A 23,963-nucleotide genomic window follows, 5' to 3' on the forward strand; every position below is an offset into this window, starting at 1 on the left:
CAGACAAAAGGAAGAGCCTGAGAAATGCATCTGCCTGATGATAATATGAAACTGGAGTTGAAACTCACAACAGAGACAGTAATTAGTATGGGTATTGTTCTGGGTAATTTTAGACAGTATTCTCGCCACCCAGTGAAATGTGGTGCTGTAACCTGCAACCTGAAGGAGAACAGCATGTGCAATATATAATGCTTTTCAAAATTATGATCCATTCTCCTTGCATCTCCATTAAGTAGGATATAAAAAAAACCTCTCACCCTGGTAGATCCCTTGGCATGAGGAAAAAAAGTGTCCCTGCCCATGGCAGGGGTTGGAACTGGATGAGCTTTAAGGTCCCTTCCAACCCAAACTCTTCTGTGATTCTGTGATCCTGTGAGTAGGAGAGATGTGGTGGTTTTGAGCCTCGGTGTGCTTTAGGTCACAGGGATGCTCCTGTCTCTCTTATGTAAAACAAGTGGAAAACACTATTCTGTCAGGTAGCAATTTTGTCCACTCCACTCTGTGCACCCTTTAGCTCAGTGTAACCAACAGCATCATTGAAAGACCATGGGGAAACCATGTCTGTGGTCACTGATGTAGTCACTGACTGGGGCTTATTGCCAGTATAGCCCTGTGAATACCAGGAAACCTTTCTGCTTCTTAAGTATAAGATGATGCATGTACCATTTGATAAGTGATTGCCTCCTCTTTCCTTGACTTTCCGTCTCCTCCCTCCCAATCACACACTGTGATGACCAAGATCCAGCACGAGGATTGTATGTACTGGCATTCTTTATGTTTAAAGATTACACAACAGGAAAAGGAGTTTAAAATTATAGGGTTGTTGTTTGTTGTATTTTGTTGGGGTTTTTTAATTATAACATTTGTGTCCTTTTTCTTTAATAGTAATTTAATAACATCATATTTCTATGGCTTTCATATATTTTCCTTACCACCAAGCACGAGGGCTAGCAACTCACTGTCCTTCTGAATGAGTCTTGCAATATGGATGAATCTAAAAAACCCAGGCTTCTAAACAAAACACCAAGAATAATGAATCAAAACATAAAAAGAGGTATGGTAGTGTTATGAGAGAAAGTAACATTTTTCAGGGATATCAGTCCAGCACATTCCTGGATATCTCTTTATGAAGTCCAGCTGTTTAGAAAGAGCTGCTTTAGTCATATGCACAAAGATGTACTACTGCTCATCCCCTCTGCAGCCTAGCAAGGGCAGCTGTGTAGATCCCTTCTGTCGCATTATGGGCTGTCAGAAGCAGTCCTTGTCTGACTCTTGACATAATTTTCCATACTGAGCTTAGCATAAAAATTAAAACTTGTGCTTTGCTAGCACTCTCATTAGGCGCTTCACCTGAATTCAGTGCTCTGGGTTTGCAGCCCCACAAAGACCTCTGAGCAGATCAAGTTTCCTAACATTCTGTAGGTCTCCTTACATGGTGGTGCCTTGGACAAAAGCACTGCCTTAGAGTCTTGCCCCATTCAACATATGTGAGCACGACTTTGTTACCATAGAGACTGCCTGCTTTCACCATTCACTTTGAAGGCAGTCGGCACATTTTGTGGGGATAAAGAGGTTTTTAGCAAGAAAATGTCCAATCCCTAATGTTGATAAAAGAATATCCTCTTCTTTGGCCTTATACTGGAAATTGTGTGAATACAAGGAATCTATCCCAGGCACTTAAAAGAATACAGCAGCATGGATAAAAATAATTGTACTTAAAACATAACATGCACCTTTTAATGAGTAAATAAAGAGCAAAACAATGCAGAAGAGGCATTAAGAATTCATGAGGCAGTACTGTGAAGAGTAGAAAATCTGTAATATTACAGAAGTAATAAATGAGAAAGAGAACACATAGCAAAGACAAAGAGTATTTAAATTCAAAACTTTATCTTAAGGACCATCAACAAGTGGACAACATGTTAGGACATAAATCTTATCTGAGGTCAGAGGCTGCTTCTCAAAACAAGGTGCCGAGTGATCATTATGAACGCAGGTTCAGTGACAGAGGAGCCCTAGTTTATTATCACTAACATGATACTGTTTTTATGAAAGGTAACTGGGTGTTAATACTAAGTCATTTTCATCTATTTGAGAGAGCACATCTCTTTCAAATACAAATTGTCTTGTTCTACAGAAGGCAAATGAATATAGCTACTGGGTTTGTTGCCATTCACTTTGATGGCTCCAGTGCACCTGAGCTTTACCCCATCTCATTTCTTCTGGCTTTTCTCTCCTCCATTTCTTCAGTCACTAGTTCCTTTTGGAAGGATTAAAGTCACCCTGTACATGTGATGTCTTTATTTTCTACCTGTTATTTCCAACAATACCACATAGATTCTCCTGTTCTATTCTGCTTTTAGACTGTCTTGCCTGTGAGGGTGGTGCAGCACTGACACAGGGTGCCCAGAGAAGCTGTGGCTGCCCCATCCTTGGCAGTGTTCAAGGCCAGGTTGCATGGGGCTTAGAGCAACCTGGTCTAGTGGAAGGTGCCCCTGCCCATGGCGGTGTGTTAGAACTCGATGACATTTGAGGTCCTTTCCAATCCAAACCATTCTGTGATTCTAAGATTCTTATCTTACATTATGCCAAGCAGTACCTTTACTGTTTAAAATGTTAAACCTCAGTAAAAGAATTTGTGATAGTCTAGTCTGAGGTACCACAATAAGACGCCAAGTTTGTACATGAAGAACGAGTGCCTAGCCTTGCTGTAATTTTGGGGAAGATGTCTATTATCTTTCTGATATGGGTCCTTATTGATTTTTAAGGTGACAAAGTGCACTTGACCATCATCTGGTTTCTTGGTCTCGCTTAGTTTTGAACCCAGTGATTAGTATCTGGCCAAAACCATGTTTCCTGGATACTACTCAAGCCCAGAAGAGATCAGTGGGAATAGGTGGATTTGTGATATATTAAATAATGAAGAGAAAGCTACTGGAAGGAAATCTTGCATTCCTAGACTCCACACATACTGGACAGAGTCTTGGGAAGAGAAAAGTGTGGGGAAGGGGACAGGATTGAAGGGCTCTGTCCTCCCAGATCATCTTTCCGTCTCCAAGTGTCTCAGATGTTTTACACAGATGAAAAGTATTGCAGCTACAAGATGCAAGTCTGTCAGAGACCCACCATGCGTCCCCACTGGCTTCAGCTGGTGAAAGACCAGTTCCTTTCCTCCTCATTTCAGCTACAGCATCCTGCCTCCCCAAATCTGAAAGGCAAACCCTGCCTCTCATCTCAAAATATTCAAGTTACTCTCCTGAATTAGGCTTGCTGTAAGCAATGAAGCACAGATGCTTTCCTTTAATTGTCCTTTTTAAAATCCATATGAAAGCATAATACTTAATTAAAAGCTTGCCAATCTGAAATCACTGTGGAAATGAGGCAATAAATCCTTCCAGAAATGTGTCCAGACTAATCCCAGATGCAAAGCAAGGAGAGTGCTAGGCAGGAATCTGATTTTTGCCTAGCCTTTACCACTGATTCACTGCAGTGCTTTCTGCAAGCCATTTATTGTGCATCAATGTTCTCACTAATGGAGGAAAACCAGTATTTATTTCCTTTCAGTGTTGTCCTTAGTATTACTAACCACTGCTTGTGTAAATCTGTGGATGAAAGGCATCATAAGAGTTCTAAGCTCTTAATATGTATTACTTATTGCACTTTAAAACAAATGTCATCATACTAGGTAGGAATTAAGATTCCTAAGCCCACAGGGTGGGTACCTTTTCATACATGTATATATAAATGTCATCAAGTGACCTGCCTCAGAGGACGGCTGACTGAAGACAGGTGAGTTGGAATTCATTCATAGACTATTCATTCAGAGCCAGAAGCTTTGATTTTGTTTTGATTTAGCATCTTGTCAATATTGTGATTACTACACTGTTTCTGCCTAGGCCTGTGATGGTTTATGTGATGGGAGGGAAAAAATAAGGCTGATAACTTAGAACTATATAATCTATCAATTTCCTACATGTGGAAATAGCTACAGTGTGTAGCTTTCAATGGGGCCATGTATGGATTTGCCATTGAATTCACAGGTATTGGATCAAGCTATATTGATCTGGGCTAATAATCAGGGCTAGCGGTAAAGCTCCAACTGAGCTACTGCATGTACCCAGCTCTGGCCGTGACCATTTGTTGGCCTGAATAAGCTGTCTCAGGACGAGTATTTCCAATGACACTGCTGAACTATTTGTGTTTCTGCACCCATGCAGCCTGGTTTGCAGTAGAAATACAGGTTAAAGAGATTAAAATCAGTTACTAAAATATTATTAAAATGATTGTTAAAATTATTATTAAAATTAGTATTAAAATCAGAAAGGGGTTTTCAAGTGTTAACTGCATTGCATGATGATTGCCTGCAAGACCTGGGGCACGTTTTGTATTCGAAACTCTCTTGGGAACAAATTTTTTGTAAACCACAAAACCTGCTCAGTCTAAATGCATTTAGCAGCAAGGCAAATACAGTCAATGCTTTTTTGCAGTTGATAGCTTTTACCTGGTGACAGTTTTGAATTCTATTAACAAGCACAATGAATGCATTGATTAGTAAAGTAATTATCTGTCACTAGTATCGCAGATCACAGAATCACATAAATTATCACAGAAGTATTATTTCATCAGATGGATGCTGGAGCTGCCTCACATACCTTAGCAGAGAATTAAGGGTCATATTGCTTCATTTTTGAAAACATGTTTTTCCAAAAGCCAAGCAAAAAATCTCATTGCCTTTCAAACAGACAGACTAAAGATGCGTGCACTCTAGCACGTTAGACTTCAAACAGTTATTTAAAGCAAAAGTACCTCACCTGCTCATCCTAAGGACAAGCTATGGGTGTTCTCATGCTAGGGGAGGAGCCATGTGAGCAAGCAATGAGAAGTGACAGGGGCTAAAAAAATCCCTGCTGGCCCAGGCTGCTGACAGGGACCTCCCTGCTCCCAAGCTTCTCAGGCACGGCCTTTCCCTCTCAATGTGGTGGTGTAATGGCACATGAGATGGAGGAGACATTCAATGGCAGGAGAAGCCTGTACCCCCAGACAAGGAGGAAATAAGGATCAGATAAGGATTATCACTTGCTTCTCCTCCCACCACCACTTTCTGAAGCTGGTGGCTGCATCCCGTGCTGGGGGTGAGGGGAAGGACATACTGCAGAGGGGGTGTCTTCACTCTCCAGCCTATCTTCACCTGTCTGGGAGCTTTTGGCATGCAGACTTTGCTACAGGGATGTTGAAAATGAGCACCAATTCATTCATGTTCTGCAAACCACTGTGTTTCCAGGTCTCCTGGAGCAGCTGAGGAGAGCCATCGCCATGATTCCTACACTGCTCTTGCTGGGCCTTACGGCCCTTGTTGGTGAGCCAGGGTTTGGGTTCGGGTTGCTGTCAAAAACACCCAGGAACTGTTTGCAGAGGGACTGCAGAGAGGAGGTGTACATTCAGGCCTGAGGTCCCCTTTCTGCACGGCGCTGTAAAACCCCATGTGGCTGATGGTCCTTGGCTGCTCTATGCGGCTACTCGGTGTCCACGTGCATCCCAGACCAGCATGTCTGGAGTACGGGACTGACACCAAAAGGGAATCACAGACGTATCTTCTCTTGATTTTACCATCTAACCTTCTCTGATCCCCGCCTGCCCAGAAATGATCTCACCAATGTGGCAAGCTCTTTGATGCAGGCTGTTCATTCCTCTGGAACTGAGGAAGCAGAGTAATTTGCCCAGGCTGAGGCAAGCACTCTCCTGAATTAATTCCTTACCAAGTTACAGATGGTCATAGAAGATGCTCCTGGCCAGGGTGCTCGGGTACCACCAGCTATCACCCGAGGGGTCCCAGATAATTTTGGGCATTGGATGGGGAGCACCCTCTGAAATAACTGCAGAGGCTGTGGTTCCCCTCTCCCACACCAGCCTTTGGATCTAACAAGGCAGATGCCTATTCATCTAAATTGTCATTAGTTTCATTCATTTCAACCTATGCAATTAGAAAAGAACAAATTTCTGTTCTCTACCTTTCTTTGATAATGTTAGTAATGGAGAGCAGTGACAACCACACAAGCATGGCCAACACAAGGTGATGTGCATTACTGGTCTGCATGAGTCCCTGAGTATGGACCTGCAGCACACTGTATCGCCCTGAGATTGTGTGCGTTTAAACACCTGTATTTAATTTTTCAGCTCCATCCATGAGTTACAGTTGCTATGGCGATATAAGTGCTCTTCAAGCCCCACTGGTCCCCTGTACAGCTGTAAGAGCCTCGGATTGTGGTAGGTATCATTTATTGTTTGATTTGTCAACCTGTTTGTACCTTACAGAGAGATGCTTTGTCTGCTGCCAAATTAAATGTGTTGCAGCCACTCAATTAGCCAAAGGAGAGAAAGCAACACCTCCTCTCCCAAAATGTCAGGTGCTGTGAAGCCCCCAGACCTCGTGGGAAGTGGGAGGACAGATTTCAGGTCCCATAGTCAGGATCCTCAGCTGCTAAGCAAAGGGAAAAGGTGCAACCCCTTTTCAGTTAAAATGGTTTCTTCATCGGCCAGGACTTTAGCATCTTCACAAAACCCCAGAGCCTGTCTGCTCGAAGGGGAAGATGCGCAGAGCCAGGCCCTGAGTGCTGGCATGTCAGCTCAGCTAGCTGGAGGCACAGTTTGCAGGGGGAAGGTCCCACGTGCAAAGCTGTCCTACCTCTGGATGACCCTTTTCTGGTAACTCCTTCCTATTTCCCTCATTCTTGTCTTGTGTTACTGCCCCGTCATTACAAAGCTGACTACGTCAGGTTCATACTGCTGAGATCTCCAGGGACTTTGCCACATACAGTGGGTGTAGGCAGCTCCAGGGCAGACACCTGACTGCGGGTGTCCAAGTATGGATCTGAACCTGCTTGCTTGTTTCCAAACTGTTCCAAAATTACCTTTGAGAAAACCCCACCTGGACAGTCAGTCAGCCAGCCTCACAGTCTTTTCAAATGCATTTTGAATTGCACTTTTCTGACTCCAGAGCCGCATTTCCAGCCGTGCGGCAGCAGGAGTAGCCCATGAATGTGCAGTCCCACCTCCTGAGAAGCTGCCCTCTTCCCCTCATCATCCTTGGGTACTGGCACAGCAGTTCTCTGGCCACAGCCAGAGTCAACACTTGTTCCTCAAGCGCCACTACCCAACTTGGTGTAGCTGTGTTTACTTCAGCACTTGAGTTACTCCTTTGAAACACCACTCAAAGGTGAAGCGAGGGTTTTGGACAGGAGGGTGTGTGAGTCTGCCCTTTCCTAACCCGCAGGACTTGCCCTGGTACGGAGCTCTGCCGAGGCAGACATCATACGCCTGAGGAAATACGAGATGCCAATTAAGAGAGTAGCCAGAAACCTGTGCTTGGAGCCGGCGCTCATCGCTGGCATCATCTCGCAGGAAAGCCGCGTCGGTCTGCTCCTGGACAACGGCTGGGACCAGGAACGGCACAAGTACGGCTTGATGCAGGTACGTGGGGATGATGAGTATGAGTAACAGAACAGTAACGTAGTATTTATCCCAGGGCCTTACCTTAGTAAATGACTGTTCTGTGTTCAGGATACCACTTAAATTTGTTCCTTCTACATCAAAGGTTGTGCGTAAGTGTTGCCCTGAGTAAGGTCACTTCAATGAGTCACAGCCTGGGATTACAAAGAAGACAGGGAAGATGATAGAGCTGTGGTTGTGTTCAGAGGAAAACCCATTTTCTTGCTTGACTTTTCTAGCTTGGTGTGCATCAACAGCCTTTTGGACTGTGGGATAGTGAAGAACACATAAATCAGTGCTCAACTATCCTGGTTCTTTCAATTAATGAAGTAAGGGCGAGACATCCTACCTGGACCTGGGACCAGCAGCTGAGAGGTATGTGAGGGGCTATGTACTAGAAAGCAATACGCTGAGTAATGGGTGCGCTGTGCATTTGCTGGTGGGGAAAAGAGCATCACTCTAGCAGATTTTACAGCATCTCTTGCCAAAACAAACAGGCAAACAAACAAAAAAACCCACACCAAACTGGAGTTTTCTAGTTGAAAAGAGGCAATCCCAAAGCAACAGACCAGCAAGAGGTCTGAATACAGATGCAGCCTCCCAGCTCAAAGCGCTGTCCACAGAGCCTCCATGTTTCTGCCTACAGAAGGGAGACTGTGGTGGGACACTAAACTCCTTGGCAGCTTTACTGTAGTAGAAAGCAGCATGAAACAAGCCCAGCCTTGGAGCTAAATTTTCCTCTTCTCTGTTCATCCTACAAGTGAAATAGCTGTCAGGTGGACAAATAAGGTGCAAAGCAACCAAACAAAAGCCACTGGGGAAGGCAGAAATTGAGTTATCACAATGTAACAGATTGACTGTGGCATGCTGTTAAACTGTGTGAAGGAAGCTTGGCATCCAGGTTTGCTTGCAGTCCATGTTATCTGTGCGCTGGTTTGTTCACCCTGCGCTATTTCCTACTCTGCCATCCTTGTTCTGCCACTACCTTTTTTGATTACACCCTTTTCTAGGACCACTATGCCATTCCCACTTTCGTTTGGAGAGAGTCATGGGTTCCTTCACTATAGAAATAAGAATTTTACAAAACCAGTCGCTTTTCAACCATAATGCAGAATGAGCGATTTCCCAAGCAGTTGTGTTGGCTTGGTGAGATGCATGGCCCTTTTAGCTAGGAATTTTTACCTTTAGATCTTTGTTTCTTACTTATAAGCCTGTAACAACAACTTATTAACTTTTTCTAGGGGGAATCTGCACCTACCGTGCAAAAATGGGCAACTTCCAGGTCTACGAGGATGACCCCTGTGACAGAGACAGCTACTACGTCAACAGTGTGATTAGACGAGCCCAGTACTTTAAGAGACATGGGTTCTAGCTCATAAACCCACACCACCACCGAGCCTCTCCTCCACATAGACTAGCCCAGTAGTGATGGTAGTACCCAGAGCAGCTCCTCAGGTCCCCTGGCAGGACCAATGCTGGTGGCAACGGCTCAGCACTGCCTCCTAGGGGACCTGCTGGGACAAGACACCACAAGCTCGGGGCCTTTGGAAGCAGATAGGGACAGCCCAGCGATGTTTAGGCGTCAGGTGAGGAAGGTTCCTCTTCCCATTTGAAGCTGAACCCAGAGCTGTTTGTGCATCCCCCAACCATGGGCACACAAGCACCTCTCTCTGTGCATTGTCTGTGCTCTGCCCATCTCCTTTATCCACCTCCTTCCCTCTCCCTGGCCAATGTGGGGATGAAGCCCCTGAGTTAAACTCATCCTTCCCCTTGATTGTGCTGGCTGCAGGGCAATGAAGAGACTTCTCGCCAAGCCTTTGGTCTCTGCACTAGCTGTCCATGCCTGTGGCCAGCCTTGTGCAGAACAATGCTAAACATGCTTCTGTTTCTCACTCGAGCCCTGGAGCCCACAGGCATGGTGGGGCTGGGGACTCCTTCACGGTGAAAAGCAGCCTCATGCAGGAGAGGCTGTATGGGAAGTACTCCAAGAGCCATAGCAGGCACACAAAACAGCTTTCCATTAGTCAGCAGCCCTGTGAGTGGGAGCCAGACCTGTACGTACCCAAGCCCAGGGGCTGTATCAAAACAAGAGTGTTGGTAAAAAAAAAACACAACCTTTCCTGCTTTAGCTTTTGCATCTTTATGCTGGGTTTCCTTCAAGTTTAAAAGTGTTTCAGTACCTGTCCCTCTGTCAGGAATCCAAACTTCTAATTTGAAGTGAATTATCTCTGGGTTTGTAAGTTCTCTTTGAAAGTGTTCTTCAGTGTGGATGGGTCTGGGTGGAAATTAAGGTTTACTGAGAATAATACTGAGAATAAGAGAGAAAATAAAGATAAATGTTGAATCCAAATACTTTCTTTTCCCATGGGGCCCAGTGCTCAGCAACCTGCAACTTGAATAATAACCCAATTCATTACTCTTAAAATGGGTCTAAAACTCAATCTGAGAACAGGAAGAGGGAAATGGTGCTGCAGCCACTCAGGGGTGGATGAGAAGAGCCAGACTGGCGACCAGGGTGGGAGGCAGGACAAGCCTGGCCACTGCCTCCAAACCTGTGAACAGGGAATAAGGATGTTCATGTTTAGCCTTTTGAATAAGGATTTTGGAAGTGCTGAGACACTTTTCTGCTGGCTGTCACCATTGTTGATACAGAAGCGACTTGTCTTGTGGACCCCTGTGTTGGGTACTACAAAGAACTTTCAGGGTAATAAATCAACATCACTGGGAGCGACCAACATGTAAAAATAGCTGCATGTTATGCTGCTGTAGAGAGGGGAAATGCAATTGGTGTTCTTTAAGGACTCTTACAGGCTAACATTGCTGTGTCAGAGTCAGTAATCAGCAAATCAAAAAGACAGCAAATTCCAGTCAGGGGAGAAAAATCTTCTCTGGGTCCTGTGCTTTGTTTTTACAACCAATGTTAGTACTGGGAAATGTGTTTAAATGTGCTTCCTACAATAACCAGGAAATGTGAGGTGGGAAGCTTTCTCTGTCATCAACCTCATAAGCTGCAGGCAGTATGCGCCAGTCCCTCCACAGCTCAGGCAGGGATCTGTCTAAAGTCTGGAGCTTCAATGACTGACTATTATAGACACCAGGCAGAGAGAGCAAGTAAAAAACCTGTTTCAGCAGTAACTGAAGCAGTAGGAAACCACTGCCAAGAACAAGTCCCCATGGACCAGAGCTGTAACTACATGGCTGAGCAGATTGATCTGATGACGGACTCTGAACACTGGAGTTAGATCAGTTTGAGCCTCGCATCCATGTCTCTCCAAAAGATGAAGAAAACAAAGGGCAATGCCACCATAATAATGCAGTGCTGAATAACTGAGCTTGTTCTGCTTTGTTACTCATTGAAAAAGTGGGCTGCGATTTCCCAGCCAGCAACCTGTTCCCAGGACAGAGTTTCTCTGTGGTTGCCTTAAGCACGCTCAGGACCGCACCCCAAAATGCTAGGCTCATCCTAGGAGGGGGCAACAGTTTTTCTTCTTGAGTTGTGGCATCTTCTAGTGTGGACTTCTAGCATGGTATTTTTGAACATCATCCAGGATGCTTGGCAGGCTCCTTTGGTTTGGGTCTGCTACTTTTTGCTGGAGACTGTTGAATCTAATGCTTGCCTCACTTTATTTAATTGCTTTCCTTGAAACTAAATGCTCCCATGCTGGATGCACATGGCCTGTTTTTTCCTATTTCAGTGTAAAAAGTGATCCTAGAATCACAGAACCACAGTATGGTTTGGGTTGGAAGGGACCTTAAAGATCATCTATGATCAATGGCAGAACTGCACTCTGACAGGCTTTCTGTAGCCTTTCTGAAAGACGAAGAAAAAGTAAGATGAGCTGGATTTGAATTGGAGGTTGCTGAATACCTCAACTAACAGTGAGTACAAGACAAATCCAGGACATAAACCATGATTTGGGACAGTTTTGAGGCTGCCCAAAACTGCCTGTACCCCTGACATAGCAGGAGAGACCGCAGTGCTGTGTGGCTTGCATACTGCCTCCTCCATGGCAAGCGAGTGATGGGACAAGTAAGAGATGCTGCAAAGAGCACTGACAAAAGTCACAGCATGTTCTCTGTCTCTGGAGACCCAAGCCTACAGCAGCTCTGGAGCTCTTGCTGAAGCCTGCGAGCTGCAGCCTGCTTGATGCCGCACGGGTTGTCCTACTATGCGGACATGCCATTCTCCCCTAGTACTCTGAATACCGGTTTGTTGAGGAAAACAATTCCCTGGGCATGTAGACTCCGTGCATGCATATATGGTTAAACAAGAATTTCTGGGTAGGATCCAGAACAGAACAGATCTACCTGCCTGTGTCAATTACTGTGATGTAGAAGAAGCAAACTAGTACCTCCTTTCCAATTCTCCCCAGCAATAAGGGAACGGTAGCACAGGCCACTTGGAGATTACTGGTTTGTGAATCATCTTCAGTGGCATTTTGAATTTTCTTTTTCTTTTCTTTTTTAATGTCATTTCTGTATAAGCCATCCCTGTTCTATTTTCCTTCCTGCCAGATGTACTTCCCTCTGTTTCAACATTCTTTAAAGTCACATGTAATCATGGACATCCATGCAAGGGCTGATGTGACTTTTTGCAGCTGGTTCTCGATGGGAGGTTTTAACTGTGCAGGCAAAACTTACAGAATTGACTCTTTCAACACAATGGCACAGGATTCCCCAGCTTGGAATGTGAAAGAGCTGATGTAAGAGTGACGCAGCATTTCACCCTCACAGGATTCACCATGGGGAAGAAGCATGTAAGGATAGATTAGCACTGACATGGAGGTTTGCCATCCAGTGGCTACTTTCCTTACTGCTGAAGAGCTACAGTAGCTTTGACCCACGTTGCCTGGTAATTTGGACTTGTGCCTACACTTTTGTCATTGCTGTACAAGCAGGGATAACAATAGGGACCTGGCATAGTCTCTGCATATCCAAATTCTCAGCAGTGCCATTTTATTGTTGCTGGGTCTTCACCTGCAAAAACTTTATTACAGCCAAAAGTGCAGGTCCCCACTTTCCCATTGTCAGCATGTTGTTGCTTCCAACAGCTGAAAGCGGGCAGTTGTTTTCAGGCAAGGCTCACCCTAGGTCCACACTGATAACAACAGGGTTTCAAATTAAATTAAAAGGTATTCAATTTTTAAAATCGTAATTGTGTTTGTGCTGTATAGCAGAAACCCTGTTGTGCTTGGGAGAATGCACAGCACGTTGTCAGGCATTCCTGTTTCCCGTAATACCTGTGGCATGTGGGAAATGCACTGGGCCAGCTGCTCCAAAATGCTGCCAGCAGAGAAAAAGTCCATTTGTTTCCAGGAAGTGTGGTGAGATGGGGGAAATCATCCTGCAGCAAATATGTCAAGCCTGTGATGTTTGCCTAACATTCTTGTAAATGATTCACTATACCAAAGTCTGTTTTCCATTAGCTGCTGGGATCAGGTTAGCGTTGTTCCTCTCAGTTGCTGTTTGCTTGTTTGCCTTCTGCGGCAGCGTGCTTAGACAACAGAAAAATGCAGATAAATGGCAAGTCAAACAAATTGCAAGTCAGATGAACTGTAATGGATGTAATTGAAGGATGTTTCTCTTTTGATTTTTCTTGTTGATGGTAGCTATGGACAAGCAAGTTGGAGCCAGGAAGTAGTATATATTTCTTCTGACTCTCTCAGATACTGTTTTCTTCTGGTAACAGAAATCCCAACTTTTGGAGGTACCTTTCTCCATTGGCTACGCAGGCAGTGACAGAGAAGATTGCAGAAAAGGATCTGGAAGACATGGAAGAACACCAAGTCAAGATTACAAAATTTGGCAACAGCCAGCGTGTTGATCCAGCTGTGACTGGTTGCTGGTATTATCTTTCGAGAGTCACCCACTGGGAAAGTGCTTAAGGATGCCTGGGATGACCACAGAAATGCATCTGGTTTAATGCAAGTATGATCAACCTTCCTATAAATACAAAATGCATCCTTCTTCTGCAGCAGAAGGACAGAAGAGCAGCAGTGGCCTCGCTGAAAGGCAGTCCCTGAACATTTCAGCCAACCCTTTGGCCAGAACAAAGCTGTCTCCGCTGTCAGCTTCCTGCACTGAGGAAGGACCCTGGTGAGCGTCAGGACATAAGCAAGCTGCTTTTGCTCTGTGAAACAGCTGCTTGCTTCCCAGTGCTCTCTTGGGAATGAAGAGATTAATTGCTTCTATTTTATACTTTAGGCAAAAAATCTTGTTTCAAAAAGATTTTTTTCTTTTTTTTTTAACTAAGCACAGGGGCCTGTAGGCTGCAGCTACATATAGTCAGGTTAATTACCCCTTATGCACCACAGGGGCTGGCTAGTGAAGGATCGTGCTTCATTATTCATGCCTACATTCACGCCTCACTTGTTTGCCAAGTTGTGTGCTTACCCGTACAACCGCTAACCATTTGCTGTATGCATTGGGATCCAATTTTGTAACAGCTCCAGCCCCCTAAGGCTTGCACTTCACTACCCCATGGATAAGAAGTACAGAAGAAAGAAGAAAGAAGAAGGAGAAGGAGAAGAAGAAGTGGAAGAACCGAGGCAGAGATCCAGGGAAGCTCCACTAGAGAAGAAAGAGGGGGTTTTGTTTATTTGTTTTAAATATGGTGCATTTCTTACAGCCAGCATTTTTACCTGTGATTAAAAATATCCTGATATTATTATTGGCATTGATCTACTTACACTACAGTATTAACTACTAAATCTGAAAGAGTCGGTGAACCTGCAGCAGAGCAATAGCACAGAAATAGAAATTTATTCTTAAGCCAGCCCATTTCCACATTGCTACCACATGTTGCACCAGGATTTGTTTGAATATAAATACTACAGCAGGCAGACATGGCAAATAGCTCCTACCCAAGAAGCACGCTCAATATAAGCAAGCTGTGTGCCCAAGCAGCAAAGGGTACCATGGGCTCTATGGACAGCACAGCTTGACCAAGGGAAGAGATTACACACCTCTGCTAAGCACTTGTTAGACCACATTTACAGTAGTGTCGTTTTGGGTCCCCTAACACAGGAGAGACCAATTAAGTAGAGAGAACTCAGTGGAGAGCCACCAAGATGGCTGGGGCTGGAGCAATCACCCCATGAGAAGGGACAGGTGGATTTAACAGCAGCACCACAGCACCTACCTGTGAGGGATAATTGAGGAGAATAGAGCCAGGATGGCTCCTCCCAGTAGTCCAAGATGGGAAGAGAAGTGACAACAGGCATAAGCTGAAAGAAGAGACATTTGGACTGCATACAAGAGTGTATTCTGCCTATAACTTTTCCCCATGAGGACAGCCAGGCAGCAAAGCAGGCTGGCCAGGGAGGTTGAGCTGTCCCTGTCCTCAGAGGTTTTCAAGACCTCAGTGGACAAAGTCCTGAGCAACCTTTCTAACCCTAACCATTCTATATTCTATGATGTTATGACCTCAGTGCTGGCCCTGCATTGAGCAGGAGGTTGGACTAGAGCCTTGCGAGGTACCTTCCAACCTGAATTTTGCTATCATCCTAAGTCAGCCTGTTTGCTCCCTGCACAAAAAGGCTGCATCTCTTACCTGTGCTTCATGAAGATTTATATGAAACATTTACAATGCTCCATTAATGAAAGGCTGTGGACACACACACTGTGTTTGTGCACCCTGCTGGTTCAGGTTGTAGAACTGAGCGCAAATCTTTAGAGAATGTATGCTTATTCAGAGAAGGTTTGAGATAGCAGCTTGACTATGTGACAGTTGTGACCTTGGAGGAAATACCATTTAAGGAACTCCCACACTAACACACAGATTAAACATTTCAAGAAAATACAATTTTATTTTTCATTAAAACTGCCAACTTGTCAAAGATAGTTGTAAACACTTCTTGTAAACACCTCTTGTAAACACCAGAAATAACAGGTACTATCTAAAGCATTCTCTTCTCTGTACTTGGGAAACAGTTACTAACTGTGCTCTAAGTTAGGTAGTTTATCACACACTTTCTAAGTTGCGCACAGTACCAAGGAAGCTCGTTCATTAACACATTCTCTTTGGTTTACACTGCAGTACTTTTGTAGCACCTGTATAGTGTAATGAATAGAATAGACTGACTCGTACACATACTGTGTATGACAGAACTGGCAGCGCTCCCTCTGTTGGCTGCAGTGCCTCAGACAAATCCTGAACGTGCTTGGCAAAGCTGAGCCATCCTGGCTTTAGTGCTCTGGGCCAACAGTCTTGGTGCAAGTCTTATATTTGCTATCCCTCAGTAACAAGACCCATTTAAGTAATTTTCTGGGCCCTAGTACTTGTGCCATCTCTTTTAAGCTGCCCTGTACCTTGGATGCCCTGCACTCACAATTTCAGCTTGTAACAAGTACCTCCCTGTAGGAACACCATCACAGGGATCAACATCACACAGAGATTGCAGTTATAACACACTGCAGCACAAGATGCTATGCAGGTTCAGGAAGGCAGGAAGGCAACATCAATTTATCTGCTTCATTTGTTCCTTGCTATTCTGGGTACATCAGACCAACACCAGTATCTTCTGTGTCCTTCCAAGTATAGCCTGTAGCTTGCTGAGAAATGGAGGTTTTTCAGCTCAGTTGTGCATTTCTGCCTTCAGCCTGCCTGGAGGAATCACTGACCCACGAATCTCCTCAGTGCTACTACTATATCCTATCCTCCTTTCTTTTCTGCACAGTGTCTCCAGCTTTTATGTCCCTCTACCGATGTCTGTTCCTTTGAACTCCTACCGGTGTTTACTCTTCTCTGGAAGCATGCAGAAAGGGTAAATGTTCATTTTCAGTGACTGTATCCTTCTAATCTTCTCATAACATACAGTCATTAAGATTAACTTCTCTACATTGCGTGTAGGGTGGGAGAGGCTCACACTGTGTTAAACTATGGCATTCATGCTCACTGCAATGAACACTGCTTTATCATTTGATATAGCAGCAGCTTCCTAACTTTGGTCACGATTCTCAGAACTGTAAACAAAAATATGAAGAGTAATACTCAAGATACTTCAGTAAAAGGTGTTATAAGCTTGCAGCCCATCATTACTAACTTGCACTGAAGATGTGTGCTTCAGGGTCTCCAGGTTTCTAATGTCTGCAATTTTAGAACAGGAAAAGCATCAACTTATACACAGACTGCAACACTTAGGCTATTATTATTAAACAGTCAGGATCAAGAAATATATATAAAGTGAGATAGCAAGTTCCCTGAAAAACAAATTATACAAGTTACCATGATATGAATCACTTCTTCTGTTAATCCTAAATGGGGAGTTCAGGTATTTTTAAACTACAGAGACAGCCAGATGACAGACTGTTTGCTAGGGAACAAGCAACCCAAAAGGGTGGATGGGCCAGACTGGATGGGGCTTTGAGCAGCCTGGTCTAGTGGAAGGTGTCCCTGACTGTGGCAGGGGATTGGAACCAGATGATCTTCAAGGTCCTTTCCAACCCAATCCATTCTGTAATTCTATGAAAAGCCTGTGTCAATCAAATGACACTCTTGGTGGATAGCCAGTCAGTTCTTGTGTAACTGCTAAGCAGTGAGCTTTTCAATTCCAGTTTCTTCCTTTGTGCACCAAAGTCATGCACTGTCATTGTAAACCTGTTACTGTTAGCTCAAAATATCCTCACCATCATTAGTTAGATGTATTCTACTTACTTCTGTGACTATTTACAAAGTTCTTTAATAGCAAGCCATCAACTGCACACATTTAGCCACAAAATTTAAACACAAGGACACAGGCCTATCATTCATTTAATATTTGGGGCAAATAATAACATTTGTACACACTTCTTTAAGCATCAGTATCACCTTCACCATTCATACCAGAGGGGAAGAATTAAGCTTACATTTCATACACAAAATCTTAATGCAGGATTTAAATAATCTACTTTATTTTACATAAATCCAACCAGCACAGCTTATGACTTAATTGCTTTCTGCTCCACAGGTTTCAAATGCCGTTTAATGACAAGCTCTCCCTTGCTTGTAAGAAAGGTGTCTGTCATTTCCTCTTCTGTTGGCAACCCGTAAGGTAGTTTCAGGGGCTGTATTCTACAGGCAAAAGAGTTTGCTTAGTGAAGTTCTGTGACTAGAATAGTTACATTAAATGCTCTAAATTAAGCAAATAGTTAACAAACCTTATCAAGTGTTTAACAACTTTCAGTTTGGAATTCACAGAAGGGATATTTTTGTGCAGTATCGGCTGATGTGCCTGTATGAAGGATAGAATGGGTTTTACAAATGCATTGCCAAACCCCAAATCTCTGATCACTCAACTTCTCATACTGACAGTAAAATTACATACCACACTTGCAAACATAGTAAGTAAAAAATATCATGCATCAAGAACATAAATAAAGTATGAAAACTTGATCAAACTCTATTACAGTAAAATGATAAATACAGCTTCACTCCCATTATATTCTCAATATATTGAAATTTCCTCCAACTGTTAAAAGTATTGTAAATACAGTAATGTATTTACATTAAAAGTAATGTAAATACAGGAGTTCAGGGGTACGACTGCTTCAGTTAGATCTTAAACTGACCAATCACACATTTGTTTTTTCTGTAATGTAACACTGACTAGACAAATCTTTGCACAATGTGCAGTTGCTCTAAAAAATCTGGATAAAGACGTCTTTGACATAAGCTCTCTAAGAGTCTTGGATTCAGAAGGCTTTTCATTAATATACAAGTCTTATTCATGTACCTGTAATATTTGAACAATATGACCTAGAGAAAACTGAATTACAAGTACTTACAAATCTACTTTTATCATTTTAGCAGAAGTCTAAAGGTAAAGTTCACCTTAGGCATGCAGAGCAATACCAAACAGTGATTCTCTGGATTTCTACGAAAGGGCTATTTTCCATTAACATTCTTCTTGGCTCTCAAACACATCATCAATTTCTCAATTACCTTTATAGCCACTGTAAAGCAATCCACATTTTATAACTCCAAAATTAAGAAAAATTTAAGAAAAACACCACCTTAATTCTAGCCTATTTCTACATTTCTGATATACACAATAAGTATAAAGAACAACAGTCATACTTTATCCAATCCAAGATCATGTATTATCTTCTTTTCCCAGTAAGGGCGACCAATTACACTTTTAATTCTAGTAATAACATGGATCTTGTGGGGCTGCTCAGGGTCACCTCCATACTTCTCATGATCTCCAGGTCGCGGCTGAAATACCTAGAATCAGAAGTTCACAAAACCATGTTAAACTACCTTTCTTCTCAAAAGGTCAGAACACCAACAAGTGACCTCAGATTTAGCTTTTATAGCATCAAGTGCCTGGTGTCACTCTCCTAGGTGCAGAATCCTGCATTTCAACTCATTCAATTTCATGCCACTGATGATTGCCCAGTGCTCCAGTCTATCCAGATCGCTCTGCAAGGCCTCTTATCCCTCAAGAGTCAACTGCACCTCCCACTTTGGTATCAGTGACAAACTTGCCAATGGTGCATTCAACTCCTGCATTCACATCCGTGACAAAAACATTGAACAGAACTGGCCCTAGAATTGAACCCTGAGGAACGTGGCTGGGGACCGGTTCACCAGCCCCATTCACTGCAACCCTTTGGGCTCTGCCTTCAGCCACCTCTTCAATCATCCCAATACAAACCCTCTCGTCCCACAGCCTCTGGAAATCTGTCATACTACAGAAAACACAAATTAAGCAGGCTAATACCTATTTTTCAGTCTCTCGAATACTTAAGCACATACCGAGTCTGGAATTCTCGACCTGGTAAAGATACAACGAACCCACGCTGCAGGTGCCACTGCCCCCATCCTCTTCCCCAGCAACTGTAAAGAGAACAGGACAAAACTTGTCTGCGCTTTCCTTACAGCTCTTCGTGTTTGCTAAAACGTTACACGGTCACTCAAACTCGGCCCGGTTGAGCACACGTCCCGTCTTTACTACACTTCTAGGTGGCTGAAGAGCAGACAGTGCTCACACCGGGCGCCCACACCGGCTCCTCGGACTTTTCAGCTGCCTCTCCCCCGTCAAGAGGAGGCACGAACCAAACAACCCCCAGCCCAGGCTACTACCTTCCAAGCGGCTGCGGGCCCCAGGCCCCCCACGCCCGCCGCGGCCGCCATTCCGGTGCGCTGCCTTCCGGCCGGCCACCAACCCCACAGCAATTCAGTTCCGCACTGGCGGAACGGCAACAATGAGCACTTCCCCCTTCCCTCTACTGCCGCTTCGGTTTCTGTTTCCCCAGCGGCGGGTGAAGCGGTGCCTCGGGAAGTGTGGCCGCCCCGTCCCGGTCCCCGCCGCGGCGCCCATGTCGCGGACAGGGGGCGATAGCACTGCCGTGCTGGAGCGGGCCGGGGCGGAGACGGTGAAGCGGGCTGTAGAGCTGGACGTAGCGTCTCGGTTCCAGGAGTCGCTAGTGTGTTACCAGGAGGGCATCGACCTGCTGCTGCAGGTGGTGAAAGGTACCGAGCGGGGAGGTTTGGCGGCCGTTTGCCACAGCCGTTGAGGCGGTTAATTGTTAAACACCCCCCGGTTCTGCGAGAGGGGTGGTTTGGCGGAGAAATGAGGTCTGTCTGGTGCTGAGGGCCGGCCCCGAACCCTCGTCTCCTCATGGGGAGGGAGAGAACTTTTGATTGTGCTTTTGATTGACAGCCACGAAAGATGAGGCCAAAAAGCACCGATACCGGCAGAAAATATCCGAGTATATGACCCGAGCTGAGGACATTAAGAAACACATTGAAAAAGAGAAACAAGGTACGGAGCTGCCATGTACCTCTAAACATTTGAATACGTGTTGCTTATGTGAGGTAAGTAACATGGGAACTACGTCCTGCTCTTTACTGAAAAAAGAGAGTTCTTTTCCTTTCAGATGGCAAATACCATAAGCAGATCAGGATAGAGGAAAATGCAACAGGTTTCAGCTATGAAAAGGTTTTCCAAGAGTACCTTTCTGAGATTGTTTCTGAAGTTTGGGTGGAGGACCCATACATTCGGAGTGTTCATCAGGCAAGTACATACTCGGTGTAATTGATACGGATGTGACTGCTAAAACAATTCCAAGTTACTAAATTAAATAAAACTTTTTTTTGCAGTTGTATAACTTCCTGCGGTTCTGCGAGATGCTAGTTAAAGGGCCATGCAAAGTGAAAACGATCCACCTCCTCACTTCCTATGATGAAGTAAGTGTATAAGTTCTGGTTTCTATTTCCCAGTACCCAGGTGATAACACATGCGAATATGCACACAAACAAATATATATGTATATTAAATACTTATTTTTAAATACAGATTTTTGTATCACTTACTTGTACTTGTTAGACTGAGGCTCTGATGCCTTCAGCAGAAAACACAGATTAAGAGAAAAATAAAAATATGATAATTGAACATAAGTAATTTCATAAATTTAGAGTTTTCTTATAACTAACAATTTCTTGGTAAGCAGAATCTTAAATGGAAAAGATATTTTCTTGAAAGCTTTCTTGTGGAAAAGGTCATCAAAACTAAAGCATCTATTGAGATATGGGCTTTTTTCTCTTCCAACAGCTAGTTGTATATAGTTGTCAATTTAGAGGCTTTGATGAGCTAAAACCTCACAAACTATCACTGTATTTATTCTGGCTCAAATAGTAATTCATATCTAGTTTCAAAGGTCTGAGAATGAGCTCTTCCTCTACATATCTTAGCAAATGTACCAATAATCTGTTTCTGTTTTTTATGCTGCCTTTGAAACTGCTAATCTGCCTTCATCCAAGTTACTTTCTTTTGGTTTAAGTTATTACTAAAAAACTTTCGGTGAGTTTAGGAAGAGGTGACCAGAAGTAGAATTTATGGTTAAAAAAAACCCCAACAACATGTCATTTTTACTTTTAACAGGGTAGTGGGAAGAGTCAGCAGATAACTGGCTTGGATGAAATACAACAATCATTGAGGAATTATGGAGTAATGCTGAATATTGCATTTTCATCTTCAATCCATGATCGAGAAATTAGGTGGGTGATATAAAAAAATCAGTGAATGCGAGTTATTTGAACTGTTTAATCCTAACTTTTGAGGCAATTTCTAATTACAGCTGTGGTTAAAAGAGTAGAAGGCAGTGGCCCTTTCTGAACAAAATCAGCCCTCGATAGTTTCACATGTTCTAACTGTGAACATAATAATAGATTTCTCTTTATACAAAACAGTCCTTTCCATGGTTTATACAGGTATTGGTGATACTAGGAAATAATTGTGATTGAAACAAGGAGAGTGTGCATCGTGTGGATATAACTTTTTTTTATTCAACAAACTCATAGTATTCAAATTTGTGAATTTTTAAAACAGATTCAACAATGGATGGATGATTAAGATTGGAAGGGGTCTTGATTATTTTAAGAGGCCACAGGTAAGAATGATTTGATCTCTTTAATTAACTTATACTGTAGAAGAGCTCATTTTATGTTCACCGTGTCCATTCTGTTAATTTCCACAGGGTCGTTTCAGCATTGGATACTGTGATTTTGACTTGCGACCTTGTCATGAAACAACAGTGGATGTCTTTCATACTAAACATACAAAGAAAATGTGATCAGATACGACTTCTTCTAATGAGTGTTTTTACAAGCATAAAAATGTAAGATTGGAAGATGCTGCTTGATTCCAGCTCTCCACCCTCAGAAGGAACTCTTCTAAGTACTTAGTCCAGCACAGCTTTTATGATCTGTAGGTTCTAAGAATATTTGAGATTTTTCAGCCTGAGAAAACACAGCTATACATTTCCTTCACTGTGCTTCTCCCATAATCTTAACTAATATAAGCCATGTCTAAATTTTATCTTGATTTTGTAACAGACCCTCAATAGTGCCTGTCAAAGGCATCTTTACTGTCTTGAGCAAATTTTGTTTTTAATATCTTTAATTGAACACCTCACAAACATTTGAAGCTGGACTGCCACATGTCCTCTTTTATATGCAGCCTTATTTATTTCCTTTAATTTCTGTATTCTAGTCATGACTACTGTTCTGCTGTGTTTTGGTTAATCCTGTAATATCTGATTTGAGACTTTACCAGCAAACCCAAATCTAACATTCCATTTTCCAAGCTCCTTGCATACAAACACTGTAGTATTCAGTATATGGACATTTTGGGGGCTTCTTATGTGCCTCTGCATGATTTTGGGCTGGAAAGTATGCAAACAGCTGTATTCTTTTCCTTGTCACTCCTGTGTGTTCTTTTATTCTGCGATGCATGGTCATATACCTGATTTCCATACTTTGCGCACTAGGTGTGGAAAGGGTGTATGATCCTCTCCCAGTCTTTTTCCCTGACTTGCAAGTTTAATGTTCTTCCAGCTGGTCATGTCAGTCTCAGCTGCAGTAAGCTACTTTTCTGCTACTAAGATAAGTCCTTTACAAAGTAATAATTTGTTTTTTTAATTCTTCCAGAAGTTGGATACCCTGAAGTTTTCTTGCTAATAATGATTTTAAGGATTATGCTAATAGGAAAAAAAAAAAAGAAAGTCTTTTCTTGTATTTCTTTCACCCTTTGGAAACCACAAGGTATACTGAGCTGCTGCTGCTTTGTTTTTATACAAGAGTTCTTGATCATTTTCATCAAGTATCTGGCAAAGACATATATTCTGACATGAAGAACAGGCAGTGCAGTTCCCACCAAAATCTTTTCCGCTTCAGGACTGACAGGTGCCTTACACTTTCTGCATCTTGTAATACAGTATGCCTCTATATTCTAGCATGTTCATTGCTAGAACTTCTTCTCTCTCCTCTGTTTATTTTTCCTAATGGCTGCTGTATTCTGTTATCTTTTTATTTTTTACATTTTCTTTATTATTATTTCACCTTCTGTCATCTAAAGCTGCTATTCCTTTACGCTTGCCTCTAACACAAGTCTATTCCACAGCTATCAAGAAGAATCAGAGCTGGTCTTTGCCTTGTTCTGTGGGTCACAGTTTGGCAGTGGTCTGTCTTATCCTTTTGCATAATAATGTCTGCTTTTCAAAATAACATATAAAAAAGAGTAACATACATGCCACAGAAGCTGTACGCTACCAGTCTACCTACCCCTCAAACATTCCATAGGAACTCTCTGGCTTGCTGCTGTGGTACTAGGTTTCTAGTCACTGTTGTTGATTTTATTCAGTTGTGTATAATATATGTTTATATTTAATGGGAATAAAGGTTATTTTTTACTATTTGTAGTTACAGTCATCTGTTTGAATTCTTCTCTGATCTATTTATTTACATATATATATATATATATATATATAATTTTGTAGGTAATTCAAGGAAGGTAGGTAATGCCTTAAAGACCAGCCATGTTTTGGAGAATGTTTGCTGCGAATACACTAAGCTTCCCAAATGTGAAGCTTTGTATCTTTTAACATAGCCCAGCAATTTCAAACGTACAGGGGCAAAATAAAAAGCCACCTTAAATATTGTAGATCAACTTTAAAGTTTAGTACTTATTTGGAAATAAAACTAAAATATTTATACT

General features: G+C 42.9%; 2 protein-coding genes across 4 annotated transcripts; both read left to right on the top strand.

The window, feature by feature from the left end:
* Positions 1–1,410: 1,410 nt before the first annotated feature.
* Positions 1,411–13,688, top strand: LOC134168634 (lysozyme g-like). 3 transcript variants are annotated; one of them, XM_062628541.1, is made up of 6 exons: positions 1,411–3,789; positions 5,282–5,356; positions 6,175–6,264; positions 7,271–7,467; positions 7,725–7,860; positions 8,727–13,688. In XM_062628541.1, the coding sequence occupies exons 2-6, from the start codon at positions 5,314–5,316 to the stop codon at positions 8,855–8,857; spliced, it is 597 nt and encodes a 198-aa protein (XP_062484525.1). In that variant the 5' UTR covers positions 1,411–3,789; positions 5,282–5,313; the 3' UTR covers positions 8,858–13,688. The 3 variants fall into 3 exon arrangements, with proteins under 3 accessions (XP_062484525.1, XP_062484527.1, XP_062484526.1); XM_062628542.1 differs by having other exon boundaries at positions 1,413–6,070; XM_062628543.1 differs by lacking the exon at positions 6,175–6,264 and having other exon boundaries at positions 1,412–5,356.
* A 5,857-nt stretch (positions 13,689–19,545) lies between these two features.
* MITD1 (microtubule interacting and trafficking domain containing 1) lies at positions 19,546–23,667 on the top strand. The gene is made up of 7 exons (XM_062628540.1): positions 19,546–19,939; positions 20,130–20,231; positions 20,347–20,483; positions 20,570–20,656; positions 21,351–21,466; positions 21,798–21,858; positions 21,946–23,667. The coding sequence occupies exons 1-7, from the start codon at positions 19,672–19,674 to the stop codon at positions 22,039–22,041; spliced, it is 867 nt and encodes a 288-aa protein (XP_062484524.1). The 5' UTR covers positions 19,546–19,671; the 3' UTR covers positions 22,042–23,667.
* Positions 23,668–23,963: the final 296 nt, after the last annotated feature.

This window comes from Pezoporus occidentalis, unplaced genomic scaffold (genome assembly GCF_034315485.1).
Source record: "Pezoporus occidentalis ecotype Australia unplaced genomic scaffold, CSIRO_AGI_Poc_V1 ctg32, whole genome shotgun sequence".
In the NCBI taxonomy this organism is placed as follows: Eukaryota; Metazoa; Chordata; class Aves; order Psittaciformes; family Psittacidae; genus Pezoporus; species Pezoporus occidentalis.

Bases quoted from the DNA above. Each gene is read 5' to 3' on its own strand.
- LOC134168634 (XM_062628541.1), top strand. From the start codon at position 5,314: ATGATTCCTACACTGCTCTTGCTGGGCCTTACGGCCCTTGTTG. The intron at 6,265-7,270 runs GTAGGTATCATT...CCTAACCCGCAG, and splicing joins TGTAAGAGCCTCGGATTGTG to GACTTGCCCTGGTACGGAGC. The intron at 7,468-7,724 runs GTACGTGGGGAT...TGACTTTTCTAG, and splicing joins ACAAGTACGGCTTGATGCAG to CTTGGTGTGCATCAACAGCC.
- MITD1 (XM_062628540.1), top strand. From the start codon at position 19,672: ATGAGCACTTCCCCCTTCCCTCTACTGCCGCTTCGGTTTCTGTTTCCC. The intron at 20,657-21,350 runs GTAAGTGTATAA...TACTTTTAACAG, and splicing joins TCCTCACTTCCTATGATGAA to GGTAGTGGGAAGAGTCAGCA. The intron at 21,859-21,945 runs GTAAGAATGATT...TAATTTCCACAG, and splicing joins ATTATTTTAAGAGGCCACAG to GGTCGTTTCAGCATTGGATA.